At 34.9% G+C, this 26,066-nt stretch overlaps 2 protein-coding genes across 2 annotated transcripts in view; both read right to left on the bottom strand.

Annotated features, from left to right (window-relative positions):
- Window positions 1–15,977, bottom strand: part of LOC149963254 (ionotropic receptor coreceptor Ir25a-like) — a 29,116-nt gene extending 13,139 nt beyond the window's left edge. Inside the window, exons 1-4 of the mRNA XM_090170527.1 lie at window positions 15,888–15,977; window positions 7,682–7,891; window positions 5,626–5,825; window positions 4,860–4,999 (exon numbers count right to left, since the gene is read on the bottom strand). Coding sequence (XP_090026653.1) covers window positions 4,860–4,999; window positions 5,626–5,825; window positions 7,682–7,891; window positions 15,888–15,911 — 574 coding nt within the window. The 5' untranslated portion in view covers window positions 15,912–15,977. The remainder of the gene's footprint in view (window positions 1–4,859; window positions 5,000–5,625; window positions 5,826–7,681; window positions 7,892–15,887) is intronic.
- Window positions 15,978–16,372: 395 nt separating this feature from the next.
- On the bottom strand, window positions 16,373–24,394 carry LOC149963253 (ionotropic receptor 25a-like). The gene is made up of 8 exons (XM_090165592.1): window positions 24,388–24,394; window positions 24,149–24,280; window positions 23,171–23,473; window positions 21,187–21,362; window positions 20,927–20,980; window positions 19,241–19,363; window positions 18,651–18,830; window positions 16,373–16,522 (listed from the first exon to the last, which is right to left on the bottom strand). Exons 1-8 carry the CDS (start codon window positions 24,392–24,394, stop codon window positions 16,373–16,375), a joined length of 1,125 nt encoding a protein of 374 aa, XP_090021718.1.
- Between the last annotated feature and the right edge of the window lie 1,672 nt (window positions 24,395–26,066).

Here is a 26,066-nt window from a genome sequence, read left to right as displayed (position 1 = left end):
GTTAGATATCATCAAAATAAATCGTCACGCATGAAGACTTAATTGTCGGATACCCTGTGATGACTAGCTTATTAAAAATTTGTAAACTCTCTATTTTCGAGGTATTTACTGTCTAATGGCACTGAACTGGCGATTTATATTCGTAAATAGACTAATTTCGTTCAACATGTGCGGAGTATGTTGCCTTCTCGTAGCAAGTGTTGAAAACTTGCTTGTGCAAGGCCGAAACATACACGCTTTCCTACAATATATATATTATTACTCATATAATTTTAAAGCAAAATTTATCGTGTAAATCTTATTTATTTAATGGATATATAAGCCACAACTGGACTTCTATCAGTACATCGGTAAAAATACACTTAGAAATAACAAGGTACAAATTTAAAAATATGGTAATTAAGCACTGAAAGCAACTGGCAATAGTATACATGAAAAACGCAAAATTAGTGGTTGTAATGAATTGGGGGGGGGGATGATGAATATTTATATGTCACTGGGTGAAAACTCTAAGCTACTTCTTCAGCGTTAAGTTTGCTAGTTATATCCCCACGAACATCATCAAACTTGACCTTGAATAAGTAATTGGAGAATACTCCTCAATTACAGAGTACCCGATTATTATTAATAATTTCAAAGAGTGGTTTTTACAACTTTTTGGGAGCAATAAAACGGTACCTACAAAGTTGTGGAAACTGTGGTTCATTTAAAATTAAGGAATATTTTTCAGCATTGAAAGCTACTTTATACTCCTTTTTAACCGACTCGATTGCTTAAAACCACTAATCGCACCGCCCTAGAGCTTGCCACCACCCTCCTACACATTGTAACCCGGCCGCCAACGATAAAAGCACTAAAAGTCACTAAATTACTTAGGCCTAAGATGGTGCCTTGGGTAATAGCCTAGTTGATTACTTTTATATAAAAAACATGTTTTTATTGAAATGCTTATAAAATTTTAAACCCTAGTTAATTATGAATAGGTTGAATTTAAAACAAAGAAATAAATTCAATAGGTACTATATTTAAAAAATCAAAATTAAAAAAGTACAAATGAAAATTCACAAGAAAAGGTAGTAAATAAGGTCCAAAATATATTTTAAGTTTATCTTTGAGAGTAAAGAAAGCGTGCATGTTTTGGCCTTGTAAAAGCAAGTTTTCAACACTTGCCACGAGAAGGCAACATACTCCGCAAATTTTCAACGATATTTGTCTATTTTAGAGAATAAATCGCAACTTCAAGTGTCATTAGACAATAAATAGTAATACCTCCAAAATAGAGTTTCCCAATTTTAAATAAGCTCTTAGTCGCAGGGTATCCGACTATGAAATACACATTAAAGGGAAACTCTTTATTGTGATGATATCTAACTGTCTAATGGCCCTTAAAAGGGCCGTTTTTCTACTGACCCTCAGCTTAACGAAAGCGACGAACCACTCTTTTCCTCAACCTTGGTCCAAAGGGATTCCAATTTCCATTACGTGGTGGTGGAATGTGTGGATGTGGGCGGTCATCAGCGGCGAATGGCACATCATCGTCTTCTTCTTCCCTGACATCTTCACCAAAGCCATTTAACACGCACATGCTGTGCAAAATTCAACATGCCATGATAATTTCTGCTGCAAATTCGGGATGGTAATGGAGAGCCCTAGCTTTCAACAAGCAACGAAAGTGTTGCTTTAAGCACCCATTACATCAGTTACATCTTTCAATGGCGCATCGAGCTTTGAAAAAAGCCTCCATAAAATGGAACTCCGGGGTTCCTTTTTCAGCACCTATTATTGGAACCATTAGCCACGGAGTTAATGAATAGCCACTTTCTAATACAAAAATAAAAATATCGTTAAGTATTGAAATTAGATATATGCAAAATAGTTTTCCGAGTTAAACCAATTAGCCAAGAATCATTTAATGTCCCATTGTAGTAAGATTCTTCTAAGTGAGTTGACACTTGTGAACTCTGGTAGATGAAGGAATCATGGGATGAACCGGGATACTTTGCATTTGCTGAAAGAATAATCAAATCGTTATCGCACACCTAAGAGAAGAACTTATTAATACATTTTTCTTGGTAGTGCAAATAATTATTTATATACTTTACCAGCCGAACATTCAAAGAATGATACGACTTGCGGTTGCCAAATAGGTTCTCCGTAAAGTCTGGGTCAATGTTCGCCGGTGGCACGATTGCTACATGTGTACAATCTATCGCTCCAATTGTTCCGGGAAAGTTGCACTCTTCTTGCTACCTCAATTTAACGGCAGCCTCGTGCACTTCAGTCACAGGAAACGTATGTACAATGGTACTAGATGCCGGTTGAAAGCCTTTGTAACGTCTCTAAGACAACGGCTTACACTAGGTTGGCTGACTCCAAGAAAAAGGTTTTTGCCTACATCCAGTTGGTATGACCCTTTCGAATAAAACCTCAAAGCGATAAGCACCTTGAAAAAGAACGTGTAATTCTATTCGTATTATTTAAAATAGATTTGTGATATTTCTTACCTTCAAATCTACTGGCAAAGCGGTGGTTCTATTTCCTTGTAGAGGCTCGGTCTTAGGCCTTTTCACGCGTTAAGCGAAAATTTCTTCGGAAACGAAGGTCATCTAACTCCCACACTTGATTTACATCTCTATAAACCCTTCGAATTCGTAGATCGCGACGTTCAACGCAATCACGATATTCATACATCAAACGAAAAAGCTCAAGTCGGAAAAACAAAGCAGCCATTTTAAACGAAAAAGCAAAGGCTTAGTATATCCCACCACCAAAAAAGAATCCCAATTTAAGAAGTAGTTTAAAGTTTATAAAATATAAATTTTGCCTCGCAATAAAGCTTTAAACTTACTTGAAGTAATATCAAAAATTCAAAGTTGTAAAATACCACGAAAAATATCAAAATCGCAGCGAAAAAGAACCCCCTTCTACACGGAATCAATGGCGACCAAAAAGGAAGGAAACGTGAGTGAAAATCAGGGGGGTAAACTACCTAAATTAGAAATAACCCCCATTTGGCCAGCTACTTGTATGGCTAAATCATTTGGCTTGCTTCGAGCCAAATGATTTGGGATTTAGACTTACAGAATAAGCATTTTTGTCATTTGGGGTGCCAACTGTCCAAATTCCAAATGATTTGGACAGACTAGATCCAAATGAAAATTACAGAATAGCCTCCCAGGGGTGGCCAACTTTTTCAACTCAAGGGCTAAAATCGAAAATTCTAAATAGGTTTCGGGCAGCAAGTTTTAAATTTCAATTTGTTCTTACCAAAACGAAATGAAACTGCTCAGTCCCTTTTTAATTAAATATACCATTTTTTTTATAATCTTCCTTTTTCTAAACATGCCGCGTTTCTTTAACGAAAAATAATAAAATACCGCTAACTCTCACGGTCGCGACGATTTAAATTCTGTTTTATTGGAAAGTTTGTTATTGTAATGTTTATGTGTAGTGTGGGTTTTGAGTTTGTGTTATGGCGGTTGTGGGTGATGAGTTGGTTTGTATGTATGTATGTATGGATATTTTCTCTCCAACTTCTTCTTATTGACTTATGGGACGGACCGAGTGCTGAGAGTTACGGTAAACGTCTCAACGTCCAAATGGCAGAGTTTCCACCAATTGTTCACGGTATTCGTCTTAGTATCAAATTGCGATTGCATCGAGCGAAACTCAAACCAGAGTCCTCCTGTATGACAGGCAGACGTTCTGCCACAGAACCACCGATACATGTTACACTTCATTGAAAATTATAAACTCAGCTTAGCGGAAGAGTATATTAATACTTTTTAAAGTCTACATTTTTTTACGTATGAAATTTTAAAGGTCAAATATTGTTTTAGCGCAGTCAGCAGAGATAAGATGGTTAAAGGGTAGAACCCGTGGATGTTCCACTAAGTTAGTTTTTGTAATTTATTTATTTACAAGTTTTCTTAATGTGGTGGCGTTGGTTTAACGTTTATTGATATACGAGCTGGCGTTTAGTCAAGTGGCTTTATGTGCTTTGATATTGGTAAGGTTTTTGCTTCTTGTTTTGTTTTGCTTACTTATCTCGTAACTTCATAATTTCATTTACGTGTTTTCTTATCGGCTTTAAATGTGTGATACATTTTCATTAATGGGGTTACGTTGGTTTTATTTATTTTGAGGCAAATTCTTCCAAGGAGAGGTATATTTTGGCAAGCTTGCCAACTTGTTGCTTCTTGTTTTGTTTTGCTTACTTAACTCGTAACTTTGTAATTTATTTTAAGTGTTTTCTTATCGGCTTTAAATGTGTGATACATTTTCATTAATGTGGTTACGTTGGTTTTATTTATTCTAGGCAAATTCTTCCGAGGAGATACATATTTTGACAAGCTTGCCAACTTGTTGCTTCTTGTTTTGTTTTGCTTCCTTAACTCGTAACTTTGTAATTTATTTTACGTGTTTTGTTATCGGCTTTAAATGTGTGATACATTTTCATTAATGTGGTTACGTTGGTTTTATTTACTTTTAGGCAAATTCTTCCGAGGGTTTTGTTTTCACGCTGTTAAGGTGCTTTGCGGTGATATTGTAAATTTTAATACATGTATATTTGGCAAGTAATTAACGGAGGCTTCTGTTACGAGATTTTGACTGTGCGTGAAGAAATTTGGTTTATTTAAATTAGTTCTCTGAAAACCCCCTCTTCAAAAACACAATATTATTTTGATTTATCTAGGGCTAATCTCAGTGTTTTAAATACAACTCGATCTCTGATGACACTACACCAATCTTGTTTAAATTTAAAAATTTATAAATTTAAATGAAAAGAAATATCTTAAGTGAAAAACCGATGGACAAGTTACATGGTCAATGAAGCCAATACGAAGTTTTTATTCTACCTTGTGGAGTCAAAGAAGTGATGCAAAACCAAAGAGACTCTTTCAAGCTGAAGTCGCGGGTTTCGTCGTCGTCCTTGAACTTCTCTTGGTTGTTGTGGAAACTGTACGGGCTCAGACGATCAAAAAGAAACAGCAGAAAGCTGCGAAAATATTTTTCATAATAATATTAGTAAAAAAATACAGACACCATGGACGTTAAACGTAACGGAATTGCATTCAGTGATTTCAGTCTCAGATGAAAGGACGTCATTCATGCTTTTTGCAAAGAGAAAAAGCCCGCACAAAATGGTGGCCTAGCCTACGCTACGAAGTGAATTTACTCTATTGTGAAACCAAAAAGGAAATATTAATTAACAATTTATGTCCTGACACTAACATAAAAACGAAACTATTTTCTTTCATTAGAAATCCCACCGCAAATTGAATATTTCGTGTAAATTCAATAGTAACTGACTATTGAATATTGGCTATCGATGAGGGTTGAACAATTTACGGCGGAAAACTCCAAACTTTTCAGTTCTTGTTTGCGTCCGTATTTACAGTACTTTTACCTTAATATGCAAAAGTAACATTTTTACGTTGCTACGTTCCAAATTAAAAGGAAAAACTAAAATATATATATTGCTTTTGCATTTCTGACGACCACAAGCCTTTAAGTAGTATTTTCAAGATTATTGTTACCCTGGATTTTATCATTTTAATTTTATAAAAAATTGTAAAGACTTGTTACTTAACGCTGGGTTATAAGGAAAAGTACGTTACGAACCTTGTGAAAAAATACGCAGCCAGAATGCAGCCCCAGACGTTCGCTTCAAGCACGGTTAAAAACTTAAAAAAAGATGATTCCTTGGATATCCTTTTCATTAAAATTGAGATTCCCACCATATCGTAAATAGGAATGGTAAAGTCGACGGCACTCTCTCTTTCAGCCATCACCGCCATTGGAGCCAAAGCTAAATCTGCTCGCTGGAAGTTAATAACTATAGTTAGTGGTATTGCTAAAACAATTTCGCATAAATAGTTATCAAGTCATAATAATATTTTAATGGGGGTAAGTTTTAAACTAGTAATAAATATAATACGATCAGTATAAGCTTTAAAGCTTCCGTCCCAAGAAATCTAATTTATAATTCAAAAAAATTTATACCATAAGGGTCGCCAAAGACTGTTTAATAGGAGGAATATTATAAATAAGTAGATAATCACCCCTAATAGACCTCAATATTGTAGCTCTTCTTAGTTGTTATGTTTCGATCTAAGTGTTTTAGACTTTTAAAGCATTGCGGTAAAGGAAATATCTCTATGGAAGTCAAACGTATTATTTTACATATCCTAATGAGTTTATTAACCTATTGAAGTCACCCACATTTCGCCTTAGTTCAATTTCCACCATCTTATAAATAGTGGAGATAATCATTAAAAATTCAGCTTACACGATTTCTTTCTTACTGATCACTTTGATGTCAATCTTAGAATGAAGCTTATATCTTTTTGCATAAATAGCATTTAGGACCCTTGGATGAACGGGATTCATGCAATATATGGCTCAAAAGTTGAGGCTTTTACAAAAACACTGCGATTTTTAACGCGCTATTCATTATTATAAAGTATCAAAAGATCGGAATACCTTTTAAGAAAATATATTATCTTCCTTTATCTTACAAAATAATGATTAATTGTATTGGAACTTGTTTAGGCACAAACTTTGTCTTAAAGAACAAAGGATAATATTTAACATTTAACTATGATATTTGTCAGGCAATGCTTTGCAACCGAAAATAATTTTAAAAAGGTAAATCTGTTATAGAAATTTTGGATGCATATTTTTACAAATCTTTCTAAAATGCAAAATAACTGTTTGTAGAATTTTCAAGTTACACTTTTATTACAGTTTTTCTGCCGTAGATCGCATTACTCACAAAACACAAAAACTAACTTGGGAGCTTGATGGCTTTCAAATCCATCGTTATCAGTCGAATATATATAAGAAACATTTTGGTCACCGGACACCACATCAACGTTAATATTTCAAATATTTGTTAAACAATGAAAAAACTAGTAAATGTCACAAATGTGAGACAAGAGCAAAACACGAGCCAATATTAAAGAAGCAAAATATAGAAAATCGTTATTTGTTCAATGAAAGAACCCCGCACATGGTCTATGGGAAGAGAATATCAATCAGGCCAGTCTCGACTGTAGAACCCTACCCGCATGAAACACGCGAATGGCAACTTATACCTGATTTCTAGTACAGAAGAGGTGACAGGCAGCTAATGAATCTGGATAGCAAGCAGAGTACAATAACATCAATGTCGTTGTTACTAAATGAGCTTATTTTCTTCAAATCATTCACTTCTACAAAAAGTTTATTAGAAAAACCATATTTAGAGAATTACTATGGTTATTTCGATCTTTGAGGGTCAGTAGCGGCCAAGATATTGATTTGGCGACTTTGGGCCTATTGACACTTTTGTTCAGCATGATCAGGAGGAAAACATATCCAAATTTCATGAATATTGGCCGAAAGCCATTTTCCCATAGACGGTGTGCGGGGTCCTTTAAAGAAACTCATATTTTTGGGCCTCTCACGAAACAGGGACTACAAAAATGACCCCTAATTCCGTCACTCAGCATAGGGAAAACTCGCACACTTTAAGTGAGTGTCATTTATGGGCGAGATAATAAACATTTACTAGTGGTAGTAAAGATATCCTGGTTTATTCAAATTGCAAAAAAATTGAAATAGATTCTAATATATCCCAAATAAAAAAATAAAACTTAAATAATTAATTTTTGAGTTTGATTAAAGGCATGCGTACTCCAGAGACGATGTCCCCAATGAGCCCGCTCCACTTCAGTGGTGGAGCATCACTTTTGTACGCGCCGTGATCCATGCCTGCACTTTCGAAAATCCGGTATTCAAACTTCAGAGCACTATTCTGTTTAATTAACTCGAGGAGATCAATGCAAAATCCGTCCCATTTGACACTTCCATCGGGGTTTTGAATCTTGTAAACGAAAGGCTTATCCTTAAACGAAAATGATTAAACACGTTATATACAACACATACTGACTACCCAATTATAACTTGCTCGATAATAATTCAATAAAAATCAACACCTTACAGAACGATTGGTTGTGAACGATATTGAAGTTATAAAGTTTAGAAGCGTTTCTCCGGCGAAAATACAAAGTATACATGATAGCTCTATACAAGTTACAAATAATTGGTACCCAATGCTACCCAATAATGCCTCAAACGCGTACTGCTTGAGTCGTTGTATGATATAGTTCTGGGCATCAATCACGATACCAAAATTATAAAAGAAAATTTTCTTTGAGATTTAATTTTGTTGTACACCACGTTAACCACGAACAAAAGTGTCCCTCTTAAGGTTTTTCCTTCCAATAGTGATTGCTGGAATGGTAGTATTATTTTCATTCTTCCTTAAATACAAATATATACAACATAGAGAAGAACGAAAACTTTAAAAAAAGCGCACTGTTACACAACACCCCATCCTTGTTATCTTCCAGGGGTTTATTTCCAATAATGGTTTTTTTTAGCGAAGCGTCCTAATCAACGACTCAAATGGTATAATGTTCGTTGGCTTGTTAGTTATTTACTAAGTTACAATTGTTAATTAATTTGAATGAAATGTTGGCGATAGTTAGGCATGGATTTAGAAATTGTATTTACTATCCGATATATTTGATTTAAAAGTCAATAACATGCGAGTCTATGGGAAATCGTTTCTTACATATATTAATAATTTGTAATAGATTTTATGTTAGTGAAATTCAATCTTTAAATAGTCACGTCATAAGTTTTTTAGATGTTGAGATTACTTAGTTGGTTATTTCATGGTTCGGTACCGAATTCTTTGTTCAAATAATTTTGAAATCCAAATTGGTTTCGATGTGATATAATCTAAATAAATAAAACTTGATAAATGAGAGTTTAAGCAGAGCACTCTAGAAGTTTGAACAACAACGTCGTGAAACACGTTCAAAGTTTAACGTTTTTCTTTTCCCGTTTGTACTTTCACGGCCAACTTTGATCTCTCGCGAACGTGATGGGTCTTAGACCTCTTGTTGAGCAATAAAAGAACTAAAGAACTAAAAGTTGGCCGTGTTACTTTGGAGTCGACTTTAATACGACGCCATATTTTCTGTCGAGCTAACGTGGGCACATCGTAATATACAGCCCAATTTGCTCTGACCAGGCATTTTTCTCAACAACTATTTGAGATATAATCTTGAAACTTTCAGGGTATGAGAATTGCGTTGGGTACGTTTCAAATAACTTTTCCGTTTTTTTCAAAATTTATTTTTTGACTGATAGGTGGTAGGAAAAACTTTCCAATGAAAACCTACAAATAGCGTTGGTTTGATCAAAATCTACCTATTTCATCCCTAGATAATTAGGTCAGAAAAAAACACAGGTTGGCCATAGCAAGCCCAAGTGTTGTTTTAAAAATGAGAGAACGATAAACTGGTCTAATTAGACCTAGTAAATCAACAAAACATGTTTTTTCAAAGTTGATTTTTACAAAGTTTCATTTAGTATTTAAACCAAATTAACCCGCAATAACGATCAGTCTTAGTGTTGCATGTTCGCAATGCCTGTGTATTCTGCTGAACATCGCGCTTTCATGGTTGAATTATTTTATGGTGAAGCCCATCAAAACGCTCGTAGGGTATGTCAACTTTTCAGAATGCGGTTTCCAGACAGATTTCCCAGTCACAACACTGTTCTCAGCGCTGTTTGAGATTTCCGGAACCATGGTGATGTCAAGCCAAGATACCGAGGAGCTGGTCGTCAAAGAAGGGCTCGTTTTAGCGTTCATCTCGGCATATCCTCATGCAAGCACTCGAGGTGCAAACGTAGAGTTGGGTGTTCCCAGAGCCCGCATTTGGAGAATCCTCGACGCGCATATTTTCTATCCTTATCGGGCAAAACTAAGCGTTCATCGAGCTTTTAATGACGGGGATATGGTTCGTAGGTTTGAATTTTGTAACTGGTTGTGCAATATGGAGCGCAAATCACTGGAATTTTTTTACTTTCTTTTGGGGTCCGATGAATGTTCGTTCGGGAGAGACGGGCCGTTTAATCACCAAAACAATTACACTTGGAGTGATGTGAATCCACGATGAGGATTTCCTAACCACCACCAACAACAACGTGTGGGCGGGTCTGGTCGGAGATCGAGTCATCGGTCCTTTTTTTGCCACACCGTCTAAATGGGAAGAGCTACTTAGCTTTGTTACAGAATGTCGTCGCGGGCGCATTAGAAGACATTCCTTCAGCCAACTACAGACGACTATGGTTCCAGCACGACGGTGCACCTCCACATCAACCTAGAGCAGTGGTAGACTACCTTTCCGCTGAATTCGAACATCGATGGATAGGCCGCAATGGATCCGTCCAATGGCCTGCTAAGTCGCATGACCTCACACCGATGGACTTCTTCCTGTGGTGTTTCATTAAAGCTCATGTCTATGCGACGCCTGTTACGAGCGTTGCCGAATTACTTCAGCCTATCATCGATGCCTTTAAGTTGATCACGCCCACATGATCCATCGTGCATTCCGATGTATACTTCATCGCGCTGAAACATGTATCGCGGCAGACGGAGGAATTATTGAACCATTCTTGTAATGTCTCAAACTTTACTTCGTTAGAAGTGACTAAAATGCTTTTGTTTGATTGGATAGAACTTGTTTATCGTTCTCTCATTTGTTATACAACCCTTTGGCCTGCTATGGCCAACCTATTTTTTTCTGACCTCATTATCTAAGAATAAAATAGGTCTATTTCGATCAAACCGACGCTATTTTTAATTTTTTTATTCGATTGTAACGTGTGGGACAGTTCAGTCCTCTCGTCCACCTGATTAATCAGGGCGAGATATGTGTAACGGCCGCGCCAACGGGGGGATACGTGGGGACACCCGCGGCGGAAGTATTCCGACCACACGTTGGGGGATTGGTGGTCGTCCTCACACGGCCATCCACAAACTCTGCCTGCCAGACGCTTGGGATTACAGGAGTGAGCCACTACTCCCGGCAACCAACGCTATTTGTAGGTTTCCAGGTAGGCTCTTCAACTTTCTCATTGAAAAGTTTTTCCTACCACCTATCGGTCAAAAAATAAATTTTGAAAAAAAGGGGAAAGTTATTCGATTGTCTTCAAATTTACAATTTGAAACGTTCCCAACGCAATTCTCACACCCTGGAAGTTTCAAGACTATTTCTCAAATAGTTGTTGAGAAAAATGCCTGGTCAGAGCAAATTGGGCCACCCTGTATTTAAAGTGTTAAAATTAAAATAAAATTCTGATAATGATAATTTAGGAACTCATTAAATCGAGATATATTTATGGCATCTTTTTATTTATCTAGCAGCGTACTCAATAGTCTCGAATCATATAAAACTGACATAGAAGAAATGAAAGCTCAAACTAGCTCTCCTTGGTTGAAACAGTTAATTTTAATGTGGAATCCTAAGATAGAATTATCCTTAAGCTAAAAACTAAAATGACCACCTTGAACTTGAAAGCAGACGTAATAACCTTACAATAATTGGTATCCCGGAAAAACCGGGAGAAGAGCGTAGTTCTCTTGCACATGAAGTTAGTAATATCTTAATGGAGCTACTAGGGTGGACAGGGACTATCAACCCCTATCAAGTTTATAAGCGAGGAGTGATTTCTGAAGCTCACACATCCCGAAGAATTGTATTAAAACTAGATAACGCTACTGCGAAAAACGAAATCTTAAAAAACGCGTACAAATTAAAAGGGTGTAATATATTCATAAGTTCTGACTTCACCCCCCGTCAAGGAACCGCTCGCTTTCACCCGCGACAATTTAATAAACATAAAACAAACGGCACAGGAAATTTGTTCTCTAGCTTTGTCGTCCAATTTGAAGGTACCAATTTTATGTATGACGACTTATCTAAAGAAGTCATTAAAAAGTATTTTGCTAAATCCTTAATTTTACTCGATTAATTTCACTATGAATATAATTAACGCTAACATTAAAAGCAATAACTGTAATCATGGCAATCTAATATATGAATTATTAACCTTGGACATTGAGCCAGACATAATAGCCCTCACCAAAATATGGTTCAGAAATGATTTAATAAAATATATCCCTAATTATACCTACTATGGAACTGGTGATCGTTTGACGGAGGAGTTGGATTCTATTATAAAAAATACCTTAAGGTTTTCCCGTTTATTGATCTATATTTTTTAATCAAGATATTGTCATGGCTATAAATATCTCGGATCTAAATCTATCAGTATCGGTCATATACCGCCCACACAAAACGAATATAGACTCTTTCTTGGCTCATAGTGATAACATAGCCTCCACACTCGACACTCCTAAAACGCCCGAGTTAATCCTGGGTGACTTAAACATAAATGTTCTAACAAAAAGTCCCTGTGTAGAGTCACTTTAATTGTCGTATTTACAAGTTAAAACCTTAAAATGGGAATTGCGGAGGTTACCAGAGTGCAGGGTAATTCGAAATCGTGTATAGATTATGTCATTTAAAAATGGACTATCATATCAAAACCTGTCCTCTATAAGTAAATCCGATCATTACCCAATTTTAGTCAAAACAGGTTTGCAAATACCTATTCCTAGCGCCTTCTCTACACGTTGCTTTAGTAATAAAAACCTTGAAAAATATGCCACCGGTCTCGTTAATATCTCCTGGGTAGAATTATATATTATTTCTGATGTTAACTTAGCTTATGACCGCTTGGAAATCTTGTATTAAAAGAATATAATAACCCGTTTAATCGCTTTAATAGAAAACATCGAAATGTGTGTCATAATAGTAAAAGAAACGCGAGAAATGCTAATTTTATGAATAAGCTACGTGAGGCAACTAATCCCCAAAAAAAATGGAGAACGATGAATGACCTTCGAAATCGAAACACCAAAAACAAACTTCGGCTATTCCCTTGGAATGTAACACACTTAATTCGTATTTCACAAATCGGCGAGGATGTCTCTCAAGTAACCGCTAATCGAAGCTCGATGGTACTTTTCCCTTAAGATGAAATAGACTTCAAAATATAATTAAGAAATTACCTACTTCTGCCCCCGGTTTGGATGATCTTAACCCCAAAGCCATTAAATTTGCAGCCAATATGTTAATATCCCCTTTACTATTCTTAATTTGCCTCTCTTTTACCCCGAAAAACGAAAACGTACGTTAATATTTCCTATAGAAAAGGTGATCCCTCCGAACCTAAAAATTGCAGACCAATGTCCTTCATTGTTATCTTTTATCGCTAAAATATTTGATAAGGCATTTTATATAAGGCTCCTGGATTTCTGTGAAAAAAATAAATTACTGTCAGACTATCAAGGGGTACCATTAATGCTCTAACGACTGTCTATAACAAAATCATTTCGGCATTAGACTCAAGCAATATGGCCATCGGAGTCTTTCTTGACCCGAGGAAAGCATTTGACTCGGTCCCTCATACAAGACTTATTAAAAAACTCCATCGTTTGCGTATCAGAGGCCTTCCAAGCAGATCGTGAAGTACTAAAGTTAACAACTCTGTTTCAGCTCCCAAAATATGGACCGTGGGTGTTCCCCGGGGGTCAGATAACTGTTATCTGAAAGATCTGATCCAGGCAACCCCCGAAGATGATCTATTCCTCTTCGCTGATGACGCGATTCTCTTGAAATGTGGATGTTGTATTAATTCCCTTATAGCTCGTATATATTCTCTTTTAGCCTCTATTCACTCCTGGCAGTCCATTAATGAGTTGACTCTTAATATAGATAAAACTGAATTTATCATTTTTCACAATCTAGGCAAAGTAACCATCTAGCTGACCTTAATGTAAGTATACACAATGTGGTAATAAGGAGAGTCTGTTCTTATAAGTACCTGGGAGTTTGACTGGATAGCCAGCTTACCTTTAATACGCAGGTGGACCACGTGTGTAAAACTCTGGCGTGTGAGTGGCGCCATCTACTATAACCGCTTACATATCCCCAGACACTTGTTAGACTTACATTACGCTCTATTTAACTCAACCCTGTCATATGGAATCACACTCTATGGAAATACCTCCAGGAATAATTTAGTCAGAATTCATAGGCTCCAAAAGAAAGCTAATAGGTCGGGTTTTAATCTGCCGTTTCTAGCTTATACAAAAGACGCTTTCTTCAAAAATAACATAACGTCAGTCTACCAAATTTTTCATTTTAATTGCCTCATCGTCATTTTTAATGAAATAAATTTGTACCCTGGATTAAGTTTTAACTTTATAAAAAATTTAAAGACTTCTGTCACCCGTAATTACTATCATTTAATAACGCCGAAATGTAAAACCTCGAAAAAACTAACTTTTATTCTATCTTTTAAAAATCCGAAATTAAAAAGAGAATTTTCAGCTACTAGAATAAATTATTATTTTGGTTTTTTCTTACCCTTTGGTTATTGTTTTATTTAATTGCTTATACTCTAGTTATATATATTTTTAGAGATTTTGTAACCCTTCATTATAAAATTTATCTTTGATTGTCGCGGTGGGGCACAAGTTGCTTACTGACTTAGCCCCTTACCACCTTGTAATATGTATTATTTGAAACTTAAAATAAAATTGATTTGAAAGCGTAAATACTTCTTTGAATTGAAATACGCTTAGACCTTGTATAATAAAGACGAATTTGGACAAATACGAACGAGTATACAAAGATATATATTTTCGGTAAACCCGGACACACGAAGAAACTATTGTAGTTCGACAATTTTCACACCAAAATATAATGCCTGTTTTAGTATTGTTCAAACGACGTTTTTAATTCTTCTTGTGCCCTGTGTTAGCGAAAGGAGTGCAAATTGTTAAAATTCGTTTGCAAACGCACTTAATTAGCGTTAGCCAGAGAACTGTTAGCGCGCTTATCCGATTTCCAGGAATATTTCTGTACTCCCGAAGTTGTTGTTAAAAGTTCTAGAGCGCTTTGCTTAACCTCTCTAATTTTATTAAATTCATAACCGTTTATGACGGCAGCTTTTCCTTTTTTAACATTGAGAAACAGACTGGATGACACCGTTGAGAAGGGGCCTACAAGTTTTAAAGGAAGGGCCCGTAATGGTGGCTCGAATTTTAAAATTGAGGTCTTTGAGCAAACCAAATTCCGAAAATGTTAGAATTGACCAACTTCTTAGGATTAAAGGATATAAAGATGGGTTGCCTGCTTGTATGAAAGCTATAGGTGGCATATTAGTTGACTTCTTTCTTTTATAGTAAAGGAAAATACACGATGACGCAATAAACTAATCGGACAAAAGTACAGATAGACTCGTTTTACTCTTAATTTTTCGTCTTTTTACCTCTCCGAGGGGACTTTGTACCCTAGGAGGGGTTATACCACCACCGTGTCTGTCTGTGGGTCTGTCTGTCTGTCAGGACTGCGAACGCGTTCGCATTTTCGGGGCAAAGGGTAATCACTGCGTACGCAGTTTCTTAGAATCAGGGAAAAGGTTTTTCCTAAAGCGCCCTCTTTTTGTCATTGGGTGTAGTATAATTTTTTAATCAGCCGGGATTCCAACCCGAGCCCTCTTGCACGACAGGTGAGCGTTCTACCGCAGAACCACGGATACAGTTACGCTTCAATGAAAATTAAAAACTCTTCCGAGGAGAGATATATTTTGGCTTGCCAACTTGTTAATTTCAACAATAATGTTATAAGGCAGATGAACTATCACATCTTGTAGCTTATGAAAAGTGACCTTTGGCGGAAACGTTGGCCTCAAAAACGTTCTACTGACAACACGAAGGCAGTACTGCATAACCTCGTAACTCCGAAAATAAATTAGATGATGTATTGTTTTGCCTGGCCATTCGTAGATTAGAATCTATGTAACTTGCTTTATTAAAATTTAAATATGAACCGTGACACCTTATTTTAACTATTTTATAAGAACATTTTCTAGTAAACAGGAAATTGTGAAAATATAATTGTTTTACTTACGACTATAGTGGTAATTCTTAACATCGTTACGGCTTTGTGGTTCGATATTGCATCTGTAGCACCAGTTAATGCCTGTTTTCCAGGAACATCGGGTTTGTATTGCCAAGAAACATCGGCCTAATTAAATGATCGAAGATTAAGCTTTTTAGGTGAATGACCCATATATCCATAATATTAATATTTAAATCAATGGTTGTACTGGTATGAAAACAAACCCTCAAAAAAATATTCGTGTCAGTTCATTTTAATATAAAAAGGGCGTAACCTTGAACCAATTCCAAAATATGGATTTGATTTTAGGGGATCAATATATTGGTATATCTAATTAAGCTTTGAGCGTCATCTTGGAAATAGGAAGCTCAAAAGCATTAAAACCGTTTTAACATATTTTTTAAACATTTTCTTCGCATGTGTGAAAATAGAAATAAAAATATCAGGAAAAGTATAAATAATATTCTTAGACAATACATATAAAACTTTTTTTTTTAAATATTTACTTTATCTGACCCGATTGTCTTCTGGTTTCCCAGGGTTGCCTTGAAAATGTCCAGTTTTAAAGACTGGTAAGAAATGGTTCTGGTCTTACTGTCACTTTTGATCTTAAAATCACCATAGGCACCTTTTAAACTTTCCTTCTGAAAAATAATGTTTTTAGTGTAATTTTGGGTTCAATTTTAAATTGAAAAACTACAAAGTTTGACCTCTAAATAAGCCAAATGGTGCTTTAATCTTCTGATATGTATTTTTAGTCGGTTTTGTTAACCAATTAGAAAAGGGATTAAGTTTATATTCAAGGGGAAAGTCACCATCGTCACTAGTCAAAAGGTTCTATAAAATTAAAATGAAATAGTTAAATCTAGATTCAATTGATTAAGTCATGATTAAAAAAATCAACATTGATTGTATTTAAGTATAATTGAAATTGATTATATCATAATTAATTAGAAAAACCACCATTAATTGGATTTAAATGTAATTGAAATGATCAAAACGTGATTGAAAAAAAATGAAGTAAAATAAATTTATAATGAATAATAATTAAACTTTTGTAATCGTAATTGAAATTATTTAATCGAAATTAAATGATGTTATTGTAATTGAAATTATTTAATCGAAATTAAATGATGTTATCGTAATTGAAATGATTTTATCGTAATTGAAATGATTTAATCGTTATTGAAATTATGTATTCGTAATTGAAGTGATGTAATCGTAATTGAAATTATGTATTCGTAATTGAAATGATTCATTCGTTATTGAAATGATTTTATCGTAATTGAAATGATGTATTCTTAATGGGAATGATTTAATCGTAATTGAAATGATGTAATGGTAATTGAAATGATTTAATCGTAATTGAAATGATGTAATCGTAATTGAAATTATGTATTCGTAATTGAAATGATTTAATTGTAATTGAAATGATTTAATTGTAATTGAAATTATGTATTCGTAATTGAAATGATGTATTCGTAATTGAAATGATGTAATGATAATTGAAATGATGTAATGGTAATTGAAATGATGTAATCGTAATTGAAATGATGTAATCGTAATTGAAATGATGTAATGGTAATTGAAATGGATGTATTCGTAATTGAAATGGATGTATTCGTAATTGAAATTATGTATTCGTAATTGAAATGATGTAATGGTAATTGAAATGATGTAATCGTAAATGAAATGATGTAATGGTAATTGAAATGGTGTATTCGTAATTGAAATGGTGTATTCGTAATTGAAATGATGTAATGGTAATTGAAATGATGTATTCGTAATTGAAATGATGTAATGGTAATTGAAATGATGTAATCGTAAATGAAATGATGTAATGGTAATTGAAATGATGTAATCGTAATTGAAATTATGTATTCGTAATTGAAATGATGTAATGGTAATTGAAATTATGTATTCGTAATTGAAATGATGTAATGGTAATTGATATGATGTAATCGTAATTGAAATGATATAATTGTAATTGAAATTATGTATTCGTAATTGAAATGTTGTAATGGTAATTGAAATTATGTATTCGTAATTGAAATGATGTAATGGTAATTGAAATGATGTAATGGTAATTGAAATGATGTAATCGTAATTGAAATGATGTAATTGTAATTGCAATTATGTATTCGTTATTGAAATGTTGTAATCGTAATTGAAATGATGTAATCGTAATTGAAATTATGTATTCGTAATTGAAATGATGTAATGGTAATTGAAATGATGTATTCGTAATTGAAATGATTTAATCGTAATTGAAATTATGTATTCGTAATTGTAATGATGTATTCGTAATTGAAATGATGTAATGGTAATTGAAATGATGTAATGGTAATTGAAATTATGTAATGGTAATTGAAATGATGTAATGGTAATTGAAATGATGTAATCGTAATTGAAATGATTTAATCGTAATTGAAATGATTTAATCGTAATTGAAATGATTTAATCGTAATTGAAATTATTTAGTCGTAATTTAAATGATTTAATCGTAATTGAAATTATTTAGTTGTAATTGAAATGATTAAAACGTGCTTAAATTTCATATTAATTTTCTAAACATAAAAATTATACCCTAAGTCCAAAGGATCTATTCGCTTCTAGGTGTTCAAAGTTTTCGTTGCGTGCAAAATTAGAGTTAAACATTTGCAATTTCTCTTACAACGGTCATCTTTTCCCTTTCTTTCGATTATTGCTAACGCATTTTGTTGGAGTGTAAGCTGTTTAATACTTTAACAAGTTAAAATGTATCTTGCATACCTTTTCTAGAGCTGAGCGAAGTTTGACTCCTGCTCTTTGCACCTTTGCTTCTTCCGCGAGGCCAGTTCCACACGATTCCGGGTAAGTCAACTCCTCGGGCCACTCTTCAGTTTTGCCCAGATTGTCCAACGTTATTTGAGCTACCAGTCGTATTAGGTCGAAGAAAAAAGCGCTCTCAACCTATCATATTTTCAAAAAAAAATATTTAATTTATCGTACGTGTCTGAAATACAACGACAAATTGTTACACAGACAGTCGTTTAAACCAAATTAATTTTGGAAATTAACCATTGATTTAAAAAACTTTGTAGTTTCCGTCATAATATGAATCTAAAACTAAATAATTTCCAAAACTTGTGGCTTCATGTCCATTGAAACTGAAAAGTTTGAAATTGGAATTCAAAGGTACGAGCGACGCAGTGACGAAATTTAAATGTTAGAACCGTACAAAATTACAACAGTACATCTGAATATTTGTATTTGAATTTCCAAATGACCTTAGGTTTCCGTTGTACCAAAAAAATTCGTCATGACGGGAAAGTGTTTATTTCAAATGATAAGGGAAATGCCCACTTTTTATAAATACTTACTTTACCGTCAACGGGAATCGCAGCGTTAGCAAATAGGGCAGCCTCTGCACTATTGACCACACTCGGTTTAATGAAAACTATGCTGTTGTCTTGGCAAACATCGCATACGACGCCGGAATCATCCTTCACAAAGAAAACCAAGGTTTATATTTTGGCGATAAGAGAACAGAAAGTAAAAGGCCTTTCCTTAAAATATTTCTACGTGCTTTCACTGTTTTTTCTTCGTCACACACACCACCAATTTCACTAAAACTAAACCATCAGTTGGCTGTACTTTTTGTACTTTCCGGTAAGATTTCCCCAAACATTTTACACAGAGCTCGGGCTAGGCTTAGTGACATCGGAGTTCAAACTAATTTTAATTTATTTTCGATACTAATTAAATGAGTTATTATTGCAATACATATCAACTCTGTGAGAATATTGTATTGTTATTAGCTAGTATTTTATGATAAAAAATAGTTTTTACATGATACACTACTGTGACCGTCAATGAAATGTTAAGCCTTAGTTCACAAGGCTATAAACTGTTTAACATTATCAAAACCGTACAATTTTTTTTAGTTATTTTAAATATTTAAATCCTCTTCTCTAATGGCTAGAGCAAAAACACGAGAACCACCAATGGTCTAGAGAGTGAGGAGTAAAAACGCGAACAAGTAAAGAGACCAATAAGTAGGGGAGAAAACTAAGCTTTAATGGGGAAAAATATGCGGTACTTCGGCCGATAGGCCTTCAAGGCGAAAAACTTTAATACGTCGTATTTAAGTTTTTCGCCTTGAAGGCCTATCGGCCGAAGTACCGCATATTTTTCCCCATTAAAGCTTAGTTTTCTCCCCTACTTATTGGTCTCTTTACTTGTTCGCGTTTTTACTCCTCTAATCTAATGACTAGTTAAGTAAACGAAATACTTTTATACTTTAAACATTTGATATAACAAATTTAACAATATAACTTGGATTAATTTTAATCCGTTTTGTAACTACTTAGCAGACGACATACCGTGCTCAAGAATCCTTGCAAAAACAGTTTACCTTCCCCCTCTTACCGTAACGAACATTTTATGGAAAGGTCTATTTCGATACGTTATTAAGAAAGAGGCTTATAGCGTTTTCCATTGGGATTGCTCGGAACTTCCTCGGAGAATCCTCTGATTTTGCTTCTTACGTCATCACCGTACCTCGGTGTTTCTTGGTGGATTCGTAGTCGGACCCTCCCAATGGAATACAAAACTTTAAAGGAGCACACTTTATCAGAAACGGAGCTCTCATTTCATTTGTGGCCATTTTTAAAGCTTCTATAACGTGCACATTTTTGGTGCCTTCGTCCGAAGAGCTAAGGCAGCTCGGAGCACTCCCCGAGGGGCAAAAGGGTCAATGGAAGACGTGTCTCCCTTTTCGGAGTCCCTCTTTTTGACCCAATGGAATACATTTTTTTTGTTCGGAGCACTAAAGCAGTGGAAAACGCTTTTAGACCGTTCTATAAAACGTGTTGGTGGACCGTAGAGGAGTGTAGAAGTAATTAAAATGTCTTGTATGGCATAACGTTACGTTGTGATATAACGTCATCCATAAAGGGCATCAGTTTAAAAATGACTAGATAACGCTGCAACATTAAAGATTTGTAAACTACGGGTCTATTTCTGCATGCCCTTAAAACTACTGTTAAGCCTAAGAAATAGCTTACCTTTGTTATAGCAAACCAAGAAAATTGAGGTTTAAACATGTTTTTTTTAAAAGCCTGAAATATAAAAACATTTTTAAAACACCTTATTACACAAGAAATCGTTTACATAATAATAACAATTATTATTATAACCAGCTAGGCTAATACACAAGGCACCACCATAGCCCTAACTCATGCTTCGATATGTCTTTAAATTTACGTTTTTGGGTTTAATTTGCTATTTCTTTCGACGGGAGGTGTTTCAAACATATTGAACCCACCGTTTCAAAGACTTGCTTTAAGGTTTTGCTCGAACCGAAGATGAAAAAGTTGCCGATATCGGATTCGCTTAGTTTGTTCATCTTCTTGTCAAAGTCTTTGGCTTCTATATTTATTTGTTCCATCGCGATACCAGTCCGTATGTTGTCAAAGAGCAGCCCTGCTTTGGCTTTGAGTGCTGTCGGAAAGAAACATCGAGTTCGATAAAAATTTGTATTGCATTTGTAAACTTTTATGAACTAGAGAACGTTCTTTTTTAAAATCGTTTAGTTTTAACCATTGGCTTTTTTCAAAGCGTCGGCTTTACAACACTTTACCTGAATTGACATGGATTCAGTATATTAATTTTAATATTTCAATAAACAAAAGCCGCGTTCACACTTTTACTTGAAACTAGTTATCATGATGAGTTTCTCGAATTCATATTGGTCAAAACTAGTAATTTAACCGGCTAACACCCGGTTTTCACTGGGCGATTTTGTGCGATTTTCGTATTTCTTTGCGGAAAAGAAAAACCTTTCCTGTTATTTTGGCAAAATTCGTGTTTTTGCTTCGCGGGTCCTATTTATATTTTTGCGATATATATTTTGGTGCGGTTTTTTCCCCGTAGACATAGACCAATCATAGCCAGTCTTTTAGTCTCGTGATTTAGGAAACCGAGGGGGCGCGTGTGTTTACATTTTTCAAGTCGCCATCTTGAAATTTCGAAATAAGAATAAGACCTATAGGCTTAGCTCTTCGATCTGATATAGTGCATCATCAGCGGTCTGCACTCTGCAGTGTATTAAGTTAAAATGACAAAAATTCATTCTGAAGCTATTGTAGAAGAGATTAGAAAATACCCATATCTTTGAGATAAGAAAAACTCGAGCTACAAAGATGTAATCATGAAAGACAATAGGATGAAATCTATCGCAACAATGTTAAAATGTCTAATGTGTTGGTTCTTTCTCAACTTCGTTACAATAAGTAAACTTTAAGGGTAATAATAACTTCGACAACTACGTCGTCCTCCATGTTTGTTTACAGACGAGATCCTTTTTATTTATTTTTTAACACGAGTCAGTTCTGTTCCGGTTCCGTATTCGAAATTAAAAAAACATTCGTTTCACCCAGTGAAAACTCAAAAGCGAAAAACAAATTTTAACACGAGTCAGTTCTGTTCCGGTTCCGTATTCGAAATTAAAAAAACATTCGTTTCACCCAGTGAAAACTCAAAAGCGAAAAACAAATTTTAACACGAGTCAGTTCTGTTCCGGTTCCGTATTCGAAATTAAAAAAACATTCGTTTCACCCAGTGAAAACTCACAAGCGAAAAACAAATTTTAACACGAGTCAGTTCTGTTCCGGTTCCGTATTCGAAATTAAAAAAACATTCGTTTCACCCAGTGAAAACTCACAAGCGAAAAACAAATTTTTTTAAACGGATTTTACGTTTTCCGCTCTTTTTGCGAGATTATATAAGCAAAGAAAATCGCCCCAAGTGTGGAAACCGAGTGTTCAACGTGGTTTTAAGCTTAACTGTAAGTGTAACTTTAACGAGGTTTGACCTTTAGTTCATAATCTAGTTTTAAAATCAACGTCGGGTCAACTCAGAAGATTCCTAACGTAGTCAGTCAATAGATATTAATCTTAAATTTTTTGTGTAGAACGTGAATAAGATAATTTTTTTATTGAAATCAACATACTCAATCAAAAAAAAATTAATTATTTTTTCATTTAAAATTTTAGGATAACCTATTTTAATAGCAAATATTTTTAAGTTGTCGTTTATGTTAATATGAAAATATTAATATTTTATGCCAACAGCAAGTGAAATGCTGTAGCTGGATCTCTAGTAAATAATGGATGAAGAACTAATATCAAAAGTAAAATCTCGAATTTAATTTAAAGTAATTTACTTTTAAGCTCATTTAAAGCGCCGGTTTGATAGTAAGAAACTTATAACTTAATGTGTGACTAAGTGATAAGCAATGATCAACTTACCGAAGGTGTCATCGTAGACGACCGCGAACTTTGGCATCGCGATAAGGTCAGCGACGCTTTTGACCACTTGGGTGATGGTGATCTCCGGAGGCAATATCTTGATCAGGTATTGCTCTTCAACTTCCGATAATGGCGCTCCTGGCCACGGTGAGTAAGTCGGCGTTACGCTGATTGTTGGTATCCCCATTTTCCTCAGAATGGTCTTTGCGTCTTCACCCACTCGGCCTTCGAAAGCTTCCCCTTGCTTCGTGACGTCAATGGCCAAAGTGAAATTTTTCATATTTTTGATAAGCTCTTCGCAAACTATATAAATAAATTAAAAACAACAATACACTGTTGGAGCAACCCAAAGAAAAGATTAAATAACTACTGCATAGACTGTTGTAGAGTATTCATTACATAACTCGGATGTATATATCGTGCCAATATTACTAAATATTATTTAACAAACTCAAAGAAAATATCTGAAGAAACTAATGGTAATTATTTTCTAATAAAATACAATGAATATTCCGAGATAATTGTTAAAATTCATCTAAAAACATGAAATTTTGCTACCTTAGTTATCATTTTTTTAAATTTTCATCTAAGAATAACTTTTTAATTAGAACGAAAATTGATATTATATTTTTCTAAAATTTAATGGTGTTTTTTATCTCATGAGCTTATGTGCAGTTGTGAAATTAAATAAAGACTTTTCCTCACTGAAGAATACCAACAGAATTTATTTTTATTATTTTGTGTGTTATTTTCTATACCAAAAAAATCAAGGCTTATAAAGTGTGATTGTATTTTACAAGAACAGCAAGATTAGAAATGCTACCAATAGAAATATTTACAATTAAAAGACAAGAAAACTTTACAGACATATATCTGGTTGAAGTTGCGTGTGTAAGGGTAAGATAGGCCGCTCCCATGTTAAGTGGGTAGGCCTAACACCCTAGACAAGTTGCGTTCTCTTATAAATATAAAACATACGTTTGGCTTCATTGAGCATTGGGTCAATGTCCACCACTTCAAGGTTATATTTGTGTTCACCCATTTTCACAGCTTCCAGTCCCATTCGGATGGCCACTTTGGGGAGTGAATCATATTTCTCAGTAATCAAAACTGAAAGATTTTAAAACAAACCATAATATTATTTTATACTTGTCGATAAACAAATCATATTTTAAGAGAGAAAATGATTTCTTATTTCCAAAAACGTGGAAAATAACTGTTCATTGTGCAACTGTTGCACTTCCCATTGTTCTGATTCTTCTCGCGTATATTTCTTAGTACCTTTGCGCATAAAAAAATAAAGTAATTTGGCGAGATCATTGTTTATGATTATTGCAGCACCATGACTTTGGCCAACGTCGCCCTTTTAAGTCAATGGTTTCTCTTTCGTTTAGGAGTGGTGTTATTAACTTTATATTTATATATATATATATATATATATATATATACACAGGGTCTTTTTTTTTTGCTCGGAAAAGTGTTTTTTTTCAAAAACTATTTATAGTACCGATTTCAAATTTGGAAGGTCAATTCTCTATACCGGGGGACATCAGTTTGAGAAATTTGAGCGTTTTCGGTAATGTTTTTCACCAATTTTGAAAAATTATTTTTCGACCACTAGGTGCGAGATAAAAAAATTTCTATTATAAAGTTGTAGGCCGTCATCGAAAACCCTTAAAAATTGTTCACTCGACGAAAAACAACTTATTTATCAGTGAAAATTCGAGCTTGAAAAATTTACAAGTTGGTGAAGCCAAATTACGATTGTTTGAAACGATAATTGAAAAGGGAACAAGTCTAATACAAACGTAGTAGAGTTTTCACACTTGAAAAAATGTACACGTTTGGTTTTTAAATGCAGATATTTTATTCACATAAATTTTTACAAAACATTTTCAATAATATCACCATTGGCTGCAACACAGGTTTGTGCGCGGACAATTAAGTTCTCAAACGCTTTCTCTACCATTTCTGGTGTGACGTCTCGGCAAGCACTGATTATTCGTCTAATGAGTTCCTCCCTAGTTTCAATGGGCGTGGCGTATACCTTTGCTTTAACGAATCCCCAGAGAAAATAATCCAGCGGTGTTAGGTCAGGTGACCTTGCTGGCCAATGCACTGGACCATTTCTCCCTATCCACCTTTCAGGAAACTCGTTGTTGAGGTGCTCAGTTACTTGCCGGGAAAAATGCGGAGGGGCGCCATCTTGCTGAAACCACAACTGACGTCTTTCAGCCAATGGAAGGTCGTCGATTGCGTCACTCAGTTCGTTCTGTAGAAAATGTAAATACCTTTGGCCGTTGAGGTTCGTCGGCAGGAAAAAGGGACCAATCAAACGGTTTCCAACAAGTCCAACCCAAACATTGACCCGTTCAAATTGAACCTGGTGATGATATTCAAAACCCCAATGTGGGTTGATGTCAGACCAAAGATGGCTGTTTTGATGATTAAAGGGCCCATCTCTAGAAAATGACGCTTCGTCGGAGAACAAAACATGGCGCAAAAATTGTCTATCTTCTTGGACAGCATTTAGTAACCAGTTGCTAAATTCATAACGTCTTTGATGGTCTCCGTCAATTAGTCCTTGGTGGAGCGTAGCTCTGTATGGGTGATAGCGATTCTTACGAAGAATTTTCCACACACGATTTGCAGAACAACCCAAATTAGCAGCGGCGTTAGCGCAACTGTGACGAGGATATGCCACAAAGAACGCGAGTACATAGTTCTCGAAGTCTAAATCCGGTTGACCCAATCCGCGAAACCTAGGTTGCAAGTTACCAAATTGATTGAAATCGTGAATTGCTCGTCTTACTGTATTTACAGATGGTGCTCCATTTGGATGTCTTTCTGCGAAGATTTCAGTCACTCTTCTAAGGTTTTGCGCTGCTTCTCCATA

The sequence above is a fragment of the Leiobunum rupestre genome, chromosome 1 (assembly GCF_980474605.1).
Source record: "Leiobunum rupestre chromosome 1, qqLeiRupe1.1.hap1, whole genome shotgun sequence".
NCBI lineage: Eukaryota > Metazoa > Arthropoda > Arachnida > Opiliones > Sclerosomatidae > Leiobunum > Leiobunum rupestre.
This window is presented reverse-complemented; position numbering and strand designations above follow the sequence as displayed.

Coding starts and splice junctions, on each gene's coding strand:
- LOC149963253 (XM_090165592.1), bottom strand. Junction 20,981..21,186: donor TAAAGCAAGTCTTTGAAACG/GTGGGTTCAATA, acceptor TTTATATTTCAG/GCTTTTAAAAAAAACATGTT. Junction 16,523..18,650: donor TTCGCTCAGCTCTAGAAAAG/GTATGCAAGATA, acceptor ATTATTTTTCAG/AAGGAAAGTTTAAAAGGTGC.